The sequence below is a fragment of the Nipponia nippon genome, unplaced genomic scaffold (assembly GCF_047370975.1).
Source record: "Nipponia nippon isolate SJK-2023a ecotype South Korea unplaced genomic scaffold, ASM4737097v1 scaffold_6, whole genome shotgun sequence".
NCBI classification, from domain to species: Eukaryota; Metazoa; Chordata; class Aves; order Pelecaniformes; family Threskiornithidae; genus Nipponia; species Nipponia nippon.
This window is the reverse complement of record NW_028262380.1, coordinates 10,101,492-10,121,471: the sequence shown is the minus strand read 5'-3', so window position 1 is coordinate 10,121,471 and position 19,980 is coordinate 10,101,492. Positions and strand designations below refer to the sequence as shown.

At 39.7% G+C, this 19,980-nt stretch overlaps 1 protein-coding gene across 2 annotated transcripts in view; it reads left to right on the top strand.

The window, feature by feature from the left end:
• ZFYVE28 (zinc finger FYVE-type containing 28) overlaps nucleotides 1-19,980 on the top strand; it is a 165,856-nt gene that overhangs the window by 90,377 nt on the left and 55,499 nt on the right. For both annotated transcript variants that reach the window (XM_087737327.1, XM_087737328.1), the window contains exons 3-6: nucleotides 11,783-11,920; nucleotides 14,848-15,050; nucleotides 16,765-16,854; nucleotides 19,870-19,959. In XM_087737327.1, the coding sequence (XP_087593453.1) occupies nucleotides 11,783-11,920; nucleotides 14,848-15,050; nucleotides 16,765-16,854; nucleotides 19,870-19,959 (521 nt within the window). The remainder of the gene's footprint in view (nucleotides 1-11,782; nucleotides 11,921-14,847; nucleotides 15,051-16,764; nucleotides 16,855-19,869; nucleotides 19,960-19,980) is intronic.

Genomic DNA, 19,980 nt, shown 5'->3' with positions numbered 1-19,980 from the left:
AAATGGTCATGTTGATTCACTGTCCATGTAGATGCACAATGGCATGGAAGTGCTGATGTACAGCTGGAGCAGTGTCCACAGATAGGAGTGGAGAGAGAGGAGTGGGTGTATAGATCCTCATCCACAGCCAGTTTAAGCTGTGGTCAGCTTTAGACCTCTAGGAAACCACAGCTTCAGCTGTATTGATATACATATTTGCAGAGTCATTCTGTGAACTTTAACAGTGAAATGACCTGCGTACTGTGGATCAGTGCACTGAAACCATTCACATATGTTCCGTGTGCAAGTAAGCTGAGTGCTGGTGAGACAGCCCGGGACAGCCTGGAGGCAGGAACAAAAGCTGCAAAGTAGGTGAGATAAGGGGTTGGCTTCTCAAGGTGGCCTTGCTGCCTCATACTTACACTGCAAAATGGCCTTACACTGTTTGCTGCCCATCTTTGAAAAGTGGCTTTCTATTTCAGGTGTAAAAGAAACTTAGCAGATAATAGGAGACACCTTCAGATAAGTTTAAGTGGTATGAGAATAGGGAATCTCTAGGAAAAAAAACATGCCCTTTTATTCTGTGCTTTATCTGAATTGTATCCATGCTGAAGAGAAAGCAATTTTTAAAAAGAAAGTCAGCATTAATGAGGATCCCTTGATGAAGAAGGTATCTGTGAAGAGCTGTTAAATAACTCATAATAATGTCATAGTGGATTGGCAGTGAGTTATCTAAGAAGTACTAATTGTATTCATTAACATTCTTGACAAGAGCAAACTGGGAGTATGTACCATAATCAGTGTGAACAATGAGGCAGTTCAGAGGTGCGATGTTCTCCTGTTTGATTGCATCTGTCCATCAGAGAACGTTTTCTTGTAGAATTGCGCAGAAATAGATCTCATTAAAGGAGAAAAGTTAGACTAAAGCTGTAAGAAAATCCCTGTTGGATTCTGAAACCTAATGATTGGTTAGAAGTTGGCAAGAATCTATTCCTGATGTTACTTTGTTAATGGATATAAAGGTTAAACAGTGTGGATTGAACCAGGAGTACTTTTAGCTAAAGTAATGGCCAAGTCTTTCTAGCCTGCTTAATTTGCAACCCTTGAGATGATAGTATATTAGTTGTGTTAGTGGAGGTCAGTGAAGGAGATGGCAAGGGTAATTATTGAGATCGAGGGAAGAAGTTGACTGAAAGAAGCCTTTGTTTTCCCAAAGTTTAGAAACTGTAGTAGACAAAGATATTTTTAACAGTAGAGGGAAAAAGTAGGAACTAAAAGCAGATCCTTTCCAGCCCATTCCGTTGTATCGGAATGCTTGGGTGGTACTCGATCTGTGGTGACGAGGGAATCATCCTGGTTTTCTGAATTGTACCTCTTTGTGAGGCTCTTTCTAAAATATAACAGAACTGGTGGGCTCTAGAGAAATTTTCATAAGGTCTATATTTAAGAGACTTGATACAGATGTAGGAAAGCCAGAAATTCATGCCAGAAGGATTGGGCAGTTGGCTGATGGGAGAGTGAGCCAAGCCGTGTTCAAAGAAAATTATTCTCTCTTTTTATACAATCTTTTCCAGTTTAATTTAAGTGGGGACAGTGCCAGTTTGGAAAAGAAAGTGAAACTGAGAAGAAAAGCATTTTTTATTGAAGTGATGATGTCAAGATTAACCTTAAATTCCAGAAAATGCACATTTCTGCTGCACTGTTTATCTGTGATAATAGAGCTTGTAAGTTGTTTTTTTTTACCCTATGGAGTTTCATCTCCAGTTCAGCTATTTTATAATTGATTACAGCATCTGTCATTTCATTACTTGTAGTAATGATTACTTGTGTGAGTTGGATTGCTCCAACAGATGTCTTCTCTGTGCTGTCTGACATCTTCAAACAGTTGGTGTCAGGTACCTGTTTGCTGTTTGGGTATGCAACTGAGTGAAAGCTTGTAACATTTGTTTTGAAAACAGGCAGGCTTGTCAACTCTTTCATATGTTTTTACTGTACTTCAAAGCACTGTGAATGAAGAAAAAGAACTTGAGTTAATTGTGCTAAATGCACTAAATAGCCTGTAAGTATCAGAAAAGTTGATTTTTCTTCTGTTGGGACTCAGGCTACAACTGCAGATTTTAAATTTACCTTTTTTTTCCCCAAAAAAAATTTAAGTGATCAATGCGATAATATAGCTAAGTAGAAAACAAATGTGCAGCAATAAACATTTCTAATTAGTAAATAAAATAATTGTGTCTTTTTAAATCTTGTCTGCTTAACAGCTTTTCTTCATTGCTGTTGGGAAGCTTTTGGTCACTTGTATTTTTCACTACAGAATGATTAGCACGATGGCTGGAAAAGATAAAATGTTTGGCCACAAGTTGGACCATCAGTACAACTCTATCAACCAACCAAGAATTTTATTTTGTTTCTGAGTTTTCATTCATATTTGATCTTAGGGAGTGATTAATATTGTAAGATACTTTTTCTTTGAAAAAATAATCATAATAGTGTGTACTACTGTAGTTTTACATTATAGTTTTGCATGTTAACAAGCTTTTTCATGTTTCCACTTGCTCATATGGATCAAATAGGTCATTCAGAGAAACTGCCTGTTATCTAAGACTGTGGGCAGAGTGGATTGAAAATGCTGTGCACTGCAGGTCAGGGAATTAATTTGCAGCAGAGAACTGTAGGGAGGAAAGCTGGCTCCACACCAGCTCAGCCCTGAATGTGTTGGGGATGCAGGATGCTTTCACTCTCTGCACTAGGCAAAGCAAAGGAGGCAGTAAGTCATTGCCTTCGTTCTGCTCAGCTATGGAGCAGCTTTGGAGTGATTCAAAGAAGGTGCTGCCAGCTCTGTGCCAGACTGAAATTCTTTCGTGCTTGGGAAATCTTGAAGTACGTTTTAGGGCAGTTTTGAGATCACTGTGCCATGGTAGGAAGGCAGTTGCCTGGTACTGGTAGGAGGAGAAAGCTCATTTTGTTTATTGCAGCAGATACCCATGTTCAAAGCAAATGTCTCTTATTCTTCTGTTGAGATGAAACTATGTAAAAGGAAATGTTGGTGTACCAGGTTACTTACTGGATTGTTTTCAAATTTTTTTTTTTTTTTAAATAAGATAAACATTTTGGGGCCAGTACTGTTTAATATCTTGATCCCCTTGTCCTGATCATTGATAGAGTGCACCCTCAGTAAGTTTGCAGGCGACACCAAGTTGGGCGGGAGTGTTGACCTGCTGGAGGGTAGGAAGGCTCTGCAGAGGGACCTGGACAGGCTGGATCGATGAGCCAAGGCCAAATGTACGAGGGTCAACAAGGCCGAGTGCCAGGTCCTGCACTTGGGTCACAACAACCCCATGCAACGCTGCAGGCTTGGGGAGGAGTGGCTGGAGAGCTGCCTGGTGGAAAAGGACCTGGGGTGCTAGTCGACAGCTGGCTGAATATGAGCCAGCAGCGTGCCCAGGTGGCCAAGAAGGCTAACAGCATCCTGGCTTGTATGAGAAACAGTGTGGCCAGCAGGACTAGGGAAGTGATCGTCCCCTTGTACTGGGCACTGGTGAGGCCGCACCTCAAATCCTGTGTTCAGTTTTGGGCCCCTCACTACAAGAAGGACATCGAGGTGCTGGAGCGTGTCCAAAGCAGAAGGGCAACGAAGCTGGTGAAGGGTCTGGAGCACAAGTCTTATGAGGAGTGCCTGAGGGAGCTGGGGTTGTTTAGTCTGGAGAAGAGGAGGCTGAGGGGAGACCTTATTGCTCTCTACAGCTACCTGAAAGGAGGTTGTAGCAAGGTGGGGGTCGGTCTCTTCTCCCTAGTAACAGGCGATAGGATGATAGGAAATGGGCTCAAGTTGTGCCAGGAGAGGTTTAGTTCGGATATTAGGAGAAGTTTCTTCCCTGAAAGGGCAGTCAGGCCCTGGCACAGGCTGCCCAGGGAAGTGGTGGAGTCCCCATCCCTGGAGGTATTTAAAAGGCATGTAGATGTGGTGCTTAGGGACATAGTTTAGTGTTGGACTTGGCAGCGCTATGTTAATGGTTGGACTTGATGATCTTGAAGGTCTTTTCCAACCTAAAGGATTCTATGATTCTGTGATATTAGAGTCTTTATAGAAAAGTCTTAAGTATGTATACACTGCTGTAAGAGCACGTCTGTATCCATGATGTTAACCTAGTAATATTTTCATTCAGTGTGGACAAAGTTCTTTACGTTATCTCTTACTCATAAAGGGAGGCTTGGCTGAAAAGCTCTGTACTGAGAACAGTCTTTCAGTACAAGTCTGGGAATACTTCATTTCAGTAAGAACAGTCATGTCTAATATTAGTTAATGGCTTTTTGGTGTGGAGGAGTAAAACAGATTTTTTTTTTCTTATGGTAGTATCAGGAACACTTAGATTTTTTTGAGATCTGAAAATGCTCTTTTCTGCAGGAGAAGATGATGCCTGTAAGGGTACTGTACTTAATGTAGCCTCTCAAGTCACTGTTAGTTATTAACAGCCCTTCTGTAAATGGGGATTCCTCTTCTATTTACCAAGAGCTATATTTGGGCGGGTAGTAAGAAAAGAGGGAAATGAATTCCATGATTATGTCTTCATGTTAGAGGCAGAGATGCTCAGAGCAGATGTTAAGTTAAATTTAAATGTAATTTGTCAAAGGACTGCACACTGGCTTTGTGAAAAATGTCATTTTAGCCAATAAGTAAATACTGCATCTTTGTTAAAGAACCGTTTTTTTTGGAAGCTGTGCTCAAATATCCGTGACCTTTTTTGTTTGAAAATTGGTGTGCCAGTGTTCACCACTTCATATGTAACAATCGCTCCACTTGGGGAGATGTAATTATTCAGTGTATGCATAATAAATTTTGAATATATGCAGGAGGCAAGATCAAAATTTCCATTAATAAACCTGTGATATTTGGAGTGTTTAGTGTCCTCGCGAGGGTACACTAGCAAGACAGTTCAGGAAGAGAAGCTTTGACATTGCAGTTCAACACAAACTGGAGCAATCATTGTTGCTGGGCTGGGGTGATAGAGCATTTAAATTGCTAAAGATCCAAGTTGCCTTTAATTTGTGATGAACTTTGGTACCACTGTGTAGAGGGCTAGGTTGAACTAGGAGCTACTGCCCCAAAGTTCACACATAGAAAAATCCTAAGTTACTTTTAGAAAGTGGAGCACCTAGAAGTTGGCAGTAGGAAGTAGTCAAGTCGCCCATCAGGCAAGAGAGACTGAAAGCATGGCCTTTGGGAACTGTGTGAGATGGGCTGGAGGGAAAGTGGCAAACTTGTTGCTGTCTGGAGAGAGACTTTGGATTTCTGATGGGTGAAACAGCCGTCTGTACGGATCCTGCTGGGTTCTGAAGCCAGGACTTTGCGTGTCTTTTGAAATCCTGTTACTTATATGAAAGAGTATGTTACCTTATTATTGGTTTCTTCTGTTAATGAAAATAACCCATAAAAACCTGACTACTAGCTACTTGCTTTAATTACAACAAAACTTTCCTTTATGTTTGGCCTTAATTCATCTTCATCAGTTGCTTCTGTTTGTCATAAATGTGATGTTGAAGGAGGTCTGCAACTTAACATCAAGCTAGAAAAAGAAACAAAAAATGTGAAGGATATATTTAAACAAAGAGGCTAAAATATCATCTATTAAGCTCATGGTGATGTTATTAAAGACTGTGACCTTGGCTAGATCTTACTGATAATTCAAAAAATAGATATTAAAGAGGTACTGAACAACATGGGAAGTTATCTTTCTCTGAAGAAAGACCTCAAGAAGGTCCCGTTAAATTTAATAGCATGGAAGAGCAGCATAGTTTTTATCAAGGTCATGTACAAAAGGGTAGACATGTTTTAGAGCATAAGTAAGATGAAGTTATTGGCATTTCTTTTTGTACCTATTCAGAAAGCTAATGTGGCAGTTGCTGTTAGCTTTATGCTCTGATAATTGAGTATATGGCCAATTACCGCTGGGCCAAAAATAAACCAACTTCTTGTCCTCTACTGTGGCTAACTACATACATTGTCTCACTACCACTCAGTCTTTCCTGTCAAAATAAAATATAAGTGCTCTCCATTACATGAAACACTGAGCTCTGTTTTCCAGGAAATGAGGAACTTGGAGTAAATCCCAAAGCAGAATCTCCGCAGCGGCTGCCTGTTGTGGTGCTGGAAAGCCTAAACAGAGCAGCTGAAACAAAACTATGCTCATCCTGGTATGCAAATGAACCAAAAGATAACACATAAGCCACCAAAGGATACATTAAAATCCAGAGGCTTTTATGTAGAAAGATGGATCATGTGAAAGATTTACTACTTCAATTCCAACTAATTGATTTCTGTTGCTTAAATCAGAGCAAAACCTCAATGCTACCGTGTATCCAAACCCATTCGTTCTTAGCTTACAAAGCAGAATACTGTAATTAACTAAATTGAATGTTTCTTGAAGCTCTTTTAAAGAAAAGACTAATTTGCTTACAATGCATTGGATAGTCTGTCTAAATTGGCTGGCATCCTTCCAGTTTCAAAGCAGCTGAGATTTGAAATCATTATGGGAGCAAGTATTCCAGATTTCCTGTTTAGGTTACTCTGCTCCAGGTGTCATGAGAAGAGGGAATGGAAGAGGGGGGAATTGTGGGTTTTTTTCCCTGCGTAGGATAAAATTAACCCTGTAGAAAATCAGAGAATTTGGGAAACTGCACATCTTGAAACAGCAAAAACAATTCACTTTGTAGAATTCTCTCAGCGTTTATATACTAAATGGTAAATTTCCATCAACTATTCTTTCCTTAATCTTCCAGTATAAGCAGTAGAGTATGCAGGAGAAGATGCTCATCTTTTTAATTGGCTTTTTCGCTTAGCTTTTTGACAGATTGAGCAGCTGCCTATGTGAAGCCAGGTAACTCTCTACAAACAAATGCTACTAGTCCAGAGATTGAGCTATTGTGATTTATCTCCATTGGGAAGTGTATATTAAAATTCTGATTACCTATGGTTTAACTTACTAGTACTGCACAAGTTAAAAATAACTTTTTTTTTAAACTGACTCAAGAAGTGTGGCATACATGTAGATATGTTGGTAGATCTTGGGTGCTCTGGAGCAGAACCATCTAGAGATTATAGGAATACTGAAGAAATGAGGAAGAATATTAAGTGTTATTTAGGTGATAAACAAATGATATGCTGAAAAATTAGTATTATACTTGCTTTGTAAAAAGTTTAATTATCTTTATTATATCCAGTTGCCTTCAGTTGCAATAATTGCTTTAAGTGCATTAAAGTACAAAATTTCATGATGCTTATAATTATTATCTCCTGAGATGATTTAGACAGAATCTTAGTACTTTTTTACCAGTATAATGATTAGAAAAACAGAACTAAAATATATGGAAGAGTTGCTTGGCCAGGTATGAGTCTTGTTGCTTTACTTCGTTTGCATAAAACATTCTTTGATATATCAGGAATTTTGAGTATGTATGTAGGTGACTATAAAAGGGGAATTCAATCTGTCTTGTAGCTGCTGTAAAATAAGATTGCATTTGAAAAGTAATGCATTGAAGTAAAAAAAAAAAAAAAAAAACCACTTTTAGGGAGGAAAGCTTTTCAGTATGGGTTTCATCCTATTCTGTGTAGCTTTTTAGAAAAGAAACCAAGAGATTGAATATGGGAAAACGCAATTTTTCAAGTTTAGTGGCAAGTAAAATTGGAATATCATGTCCTAAAATAAAATGGAATTGGATTAATTAAAATCTGATATAATCAGATTCAAATATAATTCTTCTCAGACTTCCGTGCCTTAATATTTCTTTGTATTTCCTGCACCTTTTGTAAAATTTAACTGGTAGGATTACTTTTTAGCGCTGTATCTCTCCAGTGCTAAAAGATCTTTGCAAACTTAATTATTAATTCCCTGAAAACAGGAATCTGGCTTTCTCATCCTCGTGTGCCAACCTGTATTGCTCTGGTGATAAAGTGGGAGCTGCAGGCAAAGCACCTGGTCTCAGAATAGATCAGTAATAACTGATATAAAATACATCATGAGTGACTCGTGCCCTTCTCCAATTTAAATGCTTTAATACTCAGTTTCATTCTTTGCTCTGTAACTTTGGGTAGGAACTAAGTGGTTTAGGAGTTGATTTCTTTGACAACTGAAACACTGATGTGTTAGTTGTTGCTAAGCAGTGTTTATACCAGTCAAGGACTTTTCAGTTCCCCATGCTCTGCCAGGTGCACAAGAAGCTGGGAGGGGACACGGCTGGGACAGCTGACCCCAACTGACCCCAACTGACCAAAGGGCTATTCCGTACCATATGACGTCATGCTCAGCATAGAAAGCTGGGGCAAGAAGAAGGAAGCGGGGGATGTTCAGAGTGATGGTGTTTGTCTTCCCAAGTAACTGTTATGTGTGATGGAGCCCTGCTTTCCTGGGGATGGCTGAACACCTGCCTGCCCATGGGAAGTAGTGAATGAATTCCTTGTTTTGCTTTGCTTGCGTGCATGGCTTTTGCTTTACCTATTAAACTGTCTTTATCTCAACCCATGAGTTTTCTGACTTCTACTCTGTGGATTCTCTCACCCGTCCCACTGTGGGGGCAGTGAGTGAGCAGCTGTGTGGTGCTTAGTTGCCGGCTGGGGTTAAACCATGACACTATCTTTACCTGCTTCATCCTCTTTCCATGTATAAATTACAGTGAAGTATCTAAGACCCTGGGCAGTAGCATGGGGCTGCTTTAATGAGATCAGCTCACCTAATCTGAGAATTGAGTGTGTGAGACTCCCACATGGCACCACGAAGTAACGCAAACCAGTGAGGGGAACCCATACATAGATGGGAGTAGAAAGTATCTGTCCGTCGGACGAGTATCATATTATGTCCAATTGGGATATATATGGGGCTGGACTGCAACCGTTGGGTGAGTGAGCAAGGGACACTAGGACAGAGAAGTAGTAACAATAACCAAGCTTGGGACAAAAGTTTCATCTGTTTTTTAATTTTTATTGTTTTCAGAGTTGCTAGTGAAGCATGACACAAAGGGCTTTGTGCAGGGTATGATTATGCTGTGTTCAAAGCAAGGTATCGTTTGCTTGTAGTTGTTATTTTTTGTTGTGACTTCATGGATTAATGGTCTTTCTTTTTAGTATCTCTTCCCATGTCTAGAAACTGCTCTTCCACCTCCCTTCCACTCTCTAAGCAAGGTCAATTGCCTTACCTTTTCATCACAAAAGCTGTTTGACAAACTTTGTGCTGTTTTTCATTTTTCTTTTCTCCATGATTTCCTCAGTTTATTTCATTTTTTTAAAAGGTAGGATAGAGTCCTCTTCTCATGATAAGTCAAGACACTACTTTTACTTGGTTTCCTTTTGTCACCTAAGGTATATGCACCTCAAATACTGTGTTCAGTTTTGGGCCCCTCGCTACAAGAAGGACATTGAGGTGCTGGAGCGTGTCTAAAGAAGGGCAGTGAAGCTGGTGAAAGGTCTAGAGCACAAGTCTGATGAGGAGCGGCTGAGGGAGCTGGGGTTGTTTAGCCTGGAGAAGAGGAGGCTCAGGGGAGACCTAATTGCTCTCTACAACTACCTGGGGGTCTGTCTCTTCTTCCAAGTAACAAGCAATAGGACAGGAGGAAATGGGCTCAAGCTGTGCCAGGGAAGGTTTAGGTTGGATATTAGGAAAAAGTTTTTCACTGAAAGGGTAGTCAGGCCCTGGCACAGGCTGCCCAGGGAAGTGGTGGAGTCCCCATCCCTGGAGGTATTTAAAAGACAGGTAGATGTGGTGCTTAGGACCTGGTTTAGTGGTGGACTTGGCAGTGCTAGGTTAATGGTTGGACTCGATGATCTTAAAGGCCTATTCCAACCTAAAAGATTCGATGATTCTTCTTGGGACCTACTTTCAAAATATTTTGGTTCTCCAGCTAGATCTAGCTGAATAATGATGAGAGAAGTATACTCAATACCAGGAATTAAGAAATGGAAGGAAGGAAAGTAAGCAACTTGCAATTACTCTGCTTTTTCTCACTCTGAAGCATCATGCTAATTTGTGGGTGATTCCGTCTCCATTTTATCCTGGAGAGGGGAGGTGGTGGCACTCTGGCTTGTTCTTTAGCCCATGGTTCAGGATGGTGGAGCTGAAACAGGGTCTGGGCATCTTTGCTCTGTTCTGTCTTCTTTCAGGACTGAAGTTCCCCTTGCTGTTATGCTAGGAATATTGTGAGGTTGGTTTTTCCCTCGGTTTCTACAGTGGGCATCTCTCTGCATTCCTAGGGATCTAAGTACCCCACTAATCCTGGCAGTACGCTAAAACCCTGCAGAGTGAGGAGTATGTCTCTGAAATGAAGTATTTTATATTTTGGTGAATCTAGCTGCATTTTCTTGTCTCTCCTTATACCTGCTGGCCACAGTCTGCGTCGTGATGCCATGGAGGAGCTACAGAGCATTTGGTTTTCAGATTTGTTTCTGGAAAAGATGGTGGAATATTACGTGTGCCAGTGTGTTGTAAATGCTTGGGGTGTTTGGTTCTTTCAACAACTTCGTTGAAACGAAATGTGTTACCTCATGATAGACTTGCAAAAATACGTTTCTGTAAAAATGTTTTCTTCATTAAAACATGAAGTACCTTATACCAATGTGTAATAAATGTTGCCAGTGGTTTATTTATTTATTTATTTATTTTGGATTAAAGTAACTGTGGTTATGGCATCAATGTTAAGATTATTTTGCAGCAACAGCAGTTCCAGCAGTCTGCACTGAAATTACAGAAAATATGAATCTTTCTTTGTACCCAGAGTAGGTTTTGTCTTTCTCAATAGATAACATACTAAAGGGGCAGGTTTCTTCAAAATTCATGTATTTTTTTAAATGCAGAGGAAAATAAAACAGTAAAGTGTAGACTTAAAGCAATTCTGTCTGTTAAACAGTTCTATACAGGCAGATTTGTTTTTATTTATTTGAAAAATATTTTAAATAAAACATGAATTCTGTAAATAGTGGAAGAAGCATGAGACAGACAAAACATCTTTAATGAAAGCACTCAGCCTTTTTCATGCTCCGAATCTACCTTTATTATGTTAATGAAATTCCATGCAGTTCCCAGCAGGGGTATGTGAAAATTATCTTTTCAAATAAATGAATACAGATTATTTACTGCATATCAAGAAGCTGGTTATAGGTCTTTGATCTTTGTCCCGGTGCAGACGTAGATCAGAACAGTTATTAAGACTATGACTTGTGCGGTGTCCCCTTACCCTCCTGGATGGCCGGGGGTGAGATGGCAGGCGGGTGTCCCAGCCCTTGCCCACTGGGGACTCAAGTGTGGAAACCACCTGCTGTCGATTCCCAGGATGAGTTTAAGTCTGTTGAACCCCAATGGTCCCAAAATAACTCAATTTCTAATGCCTCCAGGGTACTCTGTCAGGCGTTCTTCTGAGGAAGAATGAAGTGCGTATCATCGGGGCTGGTGAGAGGAAATGAGAGAAGTCTAATTTACTTGTACTTCTAGTTTATTTACTGATATTTTACAGATAGATAGCTGGAGGTAATGAGCTCTTTAAATAATGCCTCCTCATCAGAATTCCCGCTAAAGTAGTCAGTTAAATGCAGTAATCTGAGAAACAGTCTCTGGGAAAACTAGAAAAAGTGAAGTTTGCCACTCTTCTTTCTATGCAATATTCTCCTCTTTGCTTTCTCGGTGTGTGTGATGACTGTAAGAGTTAAATACTGGATTTTCCATCTTACTTAATTACCTCACTAATAAATTCTATTAAAGGTTAGAAAAAATTCTGTGGGATTTCTGTGGGAACAGTATATATGCTATCCTATGTTTTGCTTCAGGATAATGTTTTGAACATCATAAATCAAATCATGGATGAATGCATTCCACATGAACGGGCCAACCGAGACTTTTGTGTTAAGTTTCCAGAGGAAATACGCCATGACAACCTTGCAGGACAGCTTTGGTTTGGAGCAGAAGTAAGTCCTCATATTTCTGTTACTTGGGGTTAATGAACAATTTTTTGTGGCATAAAGCCAGAATTTTAAAGTACATCTTGAGACTTTTCTGAAAATAGTACATATAATTACAGAGCAAAGTAAACATCTTTGAGAACTTGCTCTGGATGCTCAGTGGAAGGAGATTCTTTAACTATGGTTTTGGTATTGGTTGGGCTAACAGTATACTGGTTTATTTTCGTAATTGTCTGCTTTCATTATGTCGTTACCACCTCTTAAAAACTATTATTTTGTGAATTAGCATCTGATTAATATTCTTGATTTTTTTTTTTTTAATCCTGATGGGCCATCTCGCATCTCATGATTTGAAAAGTCTTAGAAGCAAATAAAGATATATAAGGGAATTTTATCAGGATAAAAGTTTATCTCCAACAAATATAAGTGCATGCTATCACTTTATTTTAATGGCTATATTATGCTGTAACTCATATTAAACATACATAACTTTGTTGAGATGACATTTGTTGTGCATAACTCACTTGTTTCATGTGTATGCTAAGAATATAATGGTTTCTGTGCAAAACAGTGAAGTCCCCTTTTCTTGTCTTACCTGGTTTCTCTCAAAGACCTGCTTCTACAGCAACCTGTAGGAACAAGGGATTTTTGTAGTGAATAAGCTCGAATTATTTTAACCAAGGGAAGCCTGAAGTGTCAGAAAAAAGGTGATATGTCAGATGCTTATTCATGATGTCTGTTGGCAAAAAACAAACAAAAAAAATAAACCAACAACCCACTGTGGCATCTTTAATGATAAACTTAGTGTCTTCAGGTCTGCTGGCCTTAGGGTGACTTTAAACACCATGGATTTGTTGAGAGTTGAGCGGGGAGTAGTCTAGAGATCCTACCAGATGACAACACGTTGTGGTGGTGGTTTCAGCTTTGCCTCTCCTGTATTTGAAGCAGTCCTTCGGCTCCTGTTATTATCCATTCTTTTCTCTACCAGTTCCTCCTTTCTTTTTAAAGTGCATGCTCTCCATCAATAGTTCCCGTCTTGTTTGGTCCAATATGCCTCCGCGTGTTCTGTTTCTGAAACTGTCTTTGGCAGTTGTAAATTGTAGGCTCCTCTGAGCCAAGGGAAGTCCCAGGTAGAATTTACAAAATTGCTTTGATAACATCAATGCTTTATAATCTTGTCCTCAGCAAAAACAGCAGCTTCTTCTCATCATGTGACCTTTGCTGCCGTCATCCAGGTGATGCCATGCTCTGTTTTAAAATACTGAGAGTCTGACACGTTGGCTTAATGGTGCTTCCTTGGTAGCTAGGTAGGAGAAGATGGGGTCATTCTTTCTGTAACCATCCGCAATGAATCCCTGTGGATCCCATTATCCTTGCTTACTCTAAGGGACGAACAAACCGGGATTACAGCAATGAACAGACAGGAAAAATGCCAGCCACTGTAGTAACTTCTCCTCGCATTGTGGAAAATGCTTGAATGAATCACTGAGACAGCCAGTATCTTCTAGGAGGAAAAAAAGTCTCCCTTTATTCACTGTTTGTGTTCCATAAGCTAATGCTTTTACTCTTTCCAAATCAAACTTTCATTGTCTCCAAATCAAATCGCCAGGCTGGAGAGACCTGTTGGTTTCAGAGAAAGTAACATATTCAGTGACAAAGTGGTGCTAGCTCATACTACTGTAGATACTGTCCTCCTGTAAATTCGTGTAGTAAGGAAGATTGTATGGACCGTTATGAATGTACAATTATGTGTCCTTGTCTGATAACTCAGAGTGATTGCACTGACTAAGAGTACCTGTCAACAGGGAAGACTTGCCTTATCCATACTCTCCCACAAATACTGCTTTGGCTGATAAGAGGCAAGAAAGTGATCTTCTCTGAGTGCCCCTAAAACACGAATCAGCACGTCAGGCTGCTGAGAAGGGCTGGGATTGCAGGTCCCCCATACAGAGCTGCAGAAATGCCTCCCATCCAGGGGACTGCAGAGGAGAGGGGAGGGACACAGAGCTGCAAATGGAGATTAAAAAAAAAAAAAAAGCGAACTTTGAGACTAGAACAACCTTGTATATTTTCAGTTAATAAAAATATTTCCATTAAGACAGCAAATATGATTTCTGTCAGTGCTTGCTGTCTTCCAAACATATCCATAAAAGAATAAAGCCAGCAGCAGAGATTATTAAATAGTTTGTTTTTAATAGCAAGATTTAAAAAAAGTTTTAATAAGTTACAGTAAAAATCTACTTTTAATGTCTTTGAGAGCTGGTCAGAGGGAGTCTGTGTGTAACTTGGGGGGCAGAGAGTCTCTTAAATAGCTGCTTTCCAGAAACTGAAAGGGAAGAATTGCTCTGTGACCTGGTTTTTATGTTCTTTCCTATAAAATAAATTCACAGCTTCTGTGGGAGATAGGGTACTGGTCTAGCTGGATCCCTGGTCTTATAGCTAGTGTGACCAGTTTTGCTGCAAAAGGCATCACGGTTGCAGAATTTCTGTTCTTGTTGTAAGGAATAGATTTGTTTTACAAAATCAAGCAGTCCAACCTGAATCAAACCAGTCCATTGATCGTACTTTAGCTGGATTCACATCCCTTTTATGCAAGCAATCCTTGCATACATAGAGTATGTATCCTGCCAATACTTACTGCCTTACTAGTGGGAGAAGAACTTTTTAAAGTTGTTCTTACGGCTCTGTGGTTCTTGCACTTGAACCTCCCCCCATTCTCATGCCTCCCTGACTGAGCTGCTCCCTAACCTTTTACATGAAGGCTTATGACTCTGCAGATGAGTCTTAAATCTTTTGCTTGTTTAATAATTTGAAACAAATTGGGGCTAAGTACTGCCCTTGTTCAAAGTATTAAATATCACATCTTGTGCTTTTTTTCAACATAAAAGTAACTTTGTAAAAATTCATGTTTTCTCTCTTAATGTATTTCATAGTGTTTGGCTGCTGGTTCAATTATTATGAATCGTGAAATTGAGAGTATGGCTATGAGGCCGTTGGCGAAGGATCTGACCCGAAGCCTAGAGGAAGTTAGAAATATCATTCGTGACCAGGCCTTAAGGGATTTGAACCTCTACACAGAAAAAATGAAAGATTCACTCAAGCGTTTTGACGTCCTTTTTGCTGAATTTGAATTAAGGTAAAAGATCCAAAGTAAATGTGTTGTGAGCATTGGCTCGGCTACTACAGCTGTTGTGTGGCTTGTTGGTTTTTGGAAGTTGGCTGTTTTGTTCTGTTTTCTTTTTATGGAAAAAGCATGTAATTTTTTTATCATGGTATTTGAATTCTTCAGTAATTTGTATTGTTAAATTTTTTTTTTCCCTTCCAGTGTAGCAATAATGAAAAGAAAATTAAATAGCTTTTTAGCAATCATCATTTGCTCTCTTCAACTAAACTATAATCTTCCATTTGCATACTGGCATATGGCATTTGAGGGAGGTTTTCCAAGACACAAAAGGAAGCCATAAATCTCTTCCCTTAATGTTTTCTTTGTCAGAGGAAAGGCAACAAATAAGAGACATTAAAAAAAAATACGTATGATAACAAATAGTCTAGAGATTGAGGTTTTGTTCTCTTGTGCTTAGAGATAAAAGCAAGATGCACACAGTGAATTTAAGAAGGCAAATTGAAATCTGATGAAGGAAGTGCTTTTACACAAGCCATAATTAACCGCAGGAACTCATTTAAAAACTTACGATTGAAAAATGGCTTGGAGGTTTATAGCAAAAATAAAAATAACTGCTCTCGGGGTGAGAAAAGTAACTGCTTTTTGCATCAAAGGTCACATTGGCCAAGTCTTGCATTGTGCTTCAGAATTCAAGACAGCTTCCTGCGTGTCTGTTAGATGTTTGCGGTGCTGGGCATAGTTACAGACAGGATACTGGACAAGATTATCTATGGATCTAATTTAATAAAGCCATTCCTACCTTCGGCAGAACAGGTTTCTTATTATTGAGTAGTATGTTAAATTTTTCTTGGGAATAATCTGTAGACTGTCTTGTCTCGCATTACTGTTTGCCCTTCCTCAATTCTCTTGTATTATTTTACTCAGTTAAGCAACTTTTTCTGATTCAAAAAAACATCATTATAGTGTTAGATTGAAAAACATTGGCTAAAAACGTGTCTTTAAGTGTGTCTTTGAGTGCAGACACCAATGGCAATCAGTAACTCGTTCTTGACAGTGCCTGTGCACAGTTTCTGACCTGTCTGTACCAGCTCTACATACAGCATTTTTCTTTGCCATTGTTTTGCAAACAGCTTTCTCCCTTCCTGTCTTACCTGCAGTCTACAAATGACTGATTAAGTAATACAGTGACAGAAAACCACTTGTTTTTACCGATATTTCTTGCCTTGTGAATTAGTGCTTTTGGATGTAATTCCACATAGAAATGAGGCCAGCTTTTAAGTCTCCTAAATTGCCTCTACTGGCTAATTGAATTTCACTAATATAATTTCAGGTAAAACATTTCCAGGTAAAATGTGCATTGTAGTCATTTTTTTTCTTAAGGAAATGCAGAGTAAACTATTCTATCTTCAAGAGGCGGCAGTAAAGATCCTTCTAGAACCTACCTGCCTGTACCACACAGTATGGAGTTCCGATTGCTAAATGTGTGTAATTATACTTACAAATTACTACTGAGTTCCACTGACTCGATCTGCAATAAGTACATCGGCTGCATTTCTTATAGATTCTTATACTGTACAATTTTCATAGTGAGTGCTGTCAAAATAAATACAAAATGGTAGAGGAAGGGTTATGTTTCTAAGATGATTTGTCTTAGGTTTGTTTTTATTTCAATTCTAATTTGTTAAAGCATGTAAAACAGTAGTACATTATTTTATAATCTTTATAGTTATGTGTCGGCCATGGTACCCGTGAAGTCTCCAAAAGAATATTATGTACAGCAAGAGGTAATCGTACTTTTCTGTGAAACTGTGGAGAGGTAAGCATTTTAGTTAAGCACTAGATTTTCCTTTCTGTGTTTACTTTCAGTCTGAGCTTTTGTAGAAATACTTTAACTGTAGTCTTTAAGAAGCATCATAAAATACCAGGTATTTTGCTTTTCTAGTAAGTGTCCAAGTACAAAGTATAAAAAATATTAAGCATGCTTGCCAGGCACAAACCTAGTTTTTTTTATTCTCTAGACAAAAAAAAAAAAAACGAAGTTTTAATAATCCAGCAATAACAATATTGTTGGTGTGCCTAGCTGTAGATGTGTAAATGAAGACTAAGCATTTAAATGAGCTAAATCTGTTTGAGGAATCAAGACTTAATGACATTTCATGCAAGAATACATGGGGAGATGTTTCAAATCATCTGTGAACCTCTAGTAATTATCGTAAAAAAACTTGTAAAGGCACTTGAAAATCTTAGAGGACTGCAGCTTGACTCTATACGTATGAAAAGATGATGTTAAAAAAACACCAGCAATTCATAAGCTCTTTTAGGAGTATAAGGTGATAAGAAAAATGTAAATTTGTTTGGAATGTACTATGAACAACTTTTTTTTCCTCCCTGTGACAGAGTAACTAGCCTAGCTAGTGGGCAGTAGAGAGGGACAGCATGTGAAATCCCAAGCTTTAGAATCATAGAATCTTTTAAGTTGGAAAAGACCTTCAAGATCATCAAGTCCAACCATTAACATAGCGCTGCCAAGTCCAACACTAAACCATGTCCTCAAGCACCATGTCTACCCGGCTTTTAAATACCTCCAGGGATGGAGACTCAACCACTTCCCTGGGCAGCCTGTGCCAGGGCCTGACTGCCCTTTCAGGGAAGAAACTTCTCCTAATATCCGAACTAAACCTCTCCTGGCACAACTTGAGCCCATTTCCTATCATCCTATCGCCTGTTACTAGGGAGAAGAGACCGACCCCCACCTTGCTACAACCTCCTTTCAGGTAGCTGTAGAGAGCAATAAGGTCTCCCCTCAGCCTCCTCTTCTCCAGACTAAACAACCCCAGCTCCCTCAGCCGCTCCTCACAGGACTTGTGCTCCAGACCCTTCACCAGCTTCGTTGCCCTCCTCTGGACACACTCCAGCACCTCAACGTCCTTCTTGTAGTGAGGGGCCCAAAACTGAACGCAGGATTTGAGGTGCGGCCTCACCAGTGCCCAGTACCAGGGCACGATCACTTCCCTAGTCCTGCTGGCCACACTGTTTCTCATACAAGCCAGGATGCTGTTAGCCTTCTTGGCCACCTGGGCACGCTGCTGGCTCATATTCAGCCAGCTGTCGACTAGCACCCCAGGTCCTTTTCCACCAGGCAGCTCTCCAGCCACTCCTCCCCAAGCCTGCAGCGTTGCATGGGGTTGTTGTGACCCAAGTGCAGGACCCGGCACTCGGCCTTGTTGACCCTCGTGTTACAGTTGGCCTCGGCCCATCGCTCCAGCCTGTCCAGGTCCCTCTGCAGAGCCTTCCTGCCCTCCAGCAGATAGACACTCCCGCCCAACTTGGTGTCGCCTGCAAACTTACTGAGGGTGCCCTCAATCCCCTCATCCAGATCATCAATGAAGATACTGAACAGGACTGGCCCCAGTACTGAGCCCTGGAGAATACCACTTGTGACTGGCTGCCAGCTGGATTGAACCCCATTTACCGCAGCTCTTTGGGCCCGGCCATCCAGCCAGTTTTTTTAGTGAGGTTTTGAGCAGTGCAACACTGTTCTCAAAATGAAACCAGTGAAGTGTAGTCTGGGTGAAATTATTAGCGACCAATTGACTGTAAAATGCGTTTGGAGTAAGTGTTGTTGGTTTTACTGTCATATTAGGAGAACTTGTGAAGTGGGACCCTGGGTCTGGTGTGTTGATACTTTCATTAAGGAATGAAGGAGTACAGAGCACACTGCCACAATCCGTAGATGACACCAAGATCAGAGGTGTTCAAGCATTTTAAAAGACAGGTTTGCAACTCAAAATGGTCACAACAAGTAGGAGGAATTACCTTCCATCAGTCAGAGAGCTACTACATATGCACACATTTGCCCAGTAAGAGGAAAAAGATGGTTTCTCATTTGCAGCTTTGGATAATCTGGCAGTGGACTGTAGGAAAGAAGAGGGGGTGAGCGTGGGCCGTGCACTGATGAGTCCATCTACCCTTAGTACAAAGCAGTGCTTGCTTTGTGGTCGTTTTGCTGTCCACCACCAGCAGTAGTGGCAAGACAAGTACTGACAAGGAATAAGAAAATGTTATTTCCATTCTTTTTGGGACCAGTCAGATCTCAGTGGGACTAGTATGTAGTTTTGAGTGTTACCTTATGCACTGATACGGACAAATCAGAGAAGAAATTTGAGGATGTTATGAAACTTATGAGGAAATTAAGAAGTTGTGAAGAAATTAGTTGCTGGCTGTGGTTAAACCACAACACCTGGAAAACATAGCCAAGTGAAAAGCCTGAACAAATCGTGTTTCAGTCTAAAAAGGGCTCAAGATATTTGAAAAGTCATTAGAGGACAATGAAGTGTCCCCAATATTAAATCCTTAGACTTCAATAATAGTTGCTGTGTAGAACTAGGGTTTTTTTTAGCTTGATTTGTTAGTTTACAGGGGGTTGACCTAGGTGATTATAGCAAGTTTTATTTAAAAATGAAACCAAATACTTATCTCTATTACTTTAAAAATGTTTCTTGTAGTTAAACTCTAAGGCCCAGTGGTTTTCAGTAACAAGCTGAAGCTTGGCATGAAATAGTAAATAAAAGGGGAAAATGGCATAAAAATTATTTTGGTTTTGGATTGCTAATAAAGCTTTAAGTGTTTAAAGATTTTTTTTTTTCTCATGTTAATATTTTTTTAAAGCAGAGACTACAGCCGTCAGTTATATACATAGTGTTTTAGATTGTACAAAAATAGTTCATGAGTTAAATACTATGTTTGGTTTGGCTTATAACAATTTTTTCACTTTTTTCCTATTGAAATGTATTCTTTATCTCTTACTAAATAATTTTATTCTTCCACTTAGAGCCTTAAGGCTTGGATACCTCACTCAAGATATGATAGATGACTATGAACCGGCTTTAATGTTTACAATTCCAAGATTAGCCATTGTATGGTAAGTGATTTTTTTAACTAC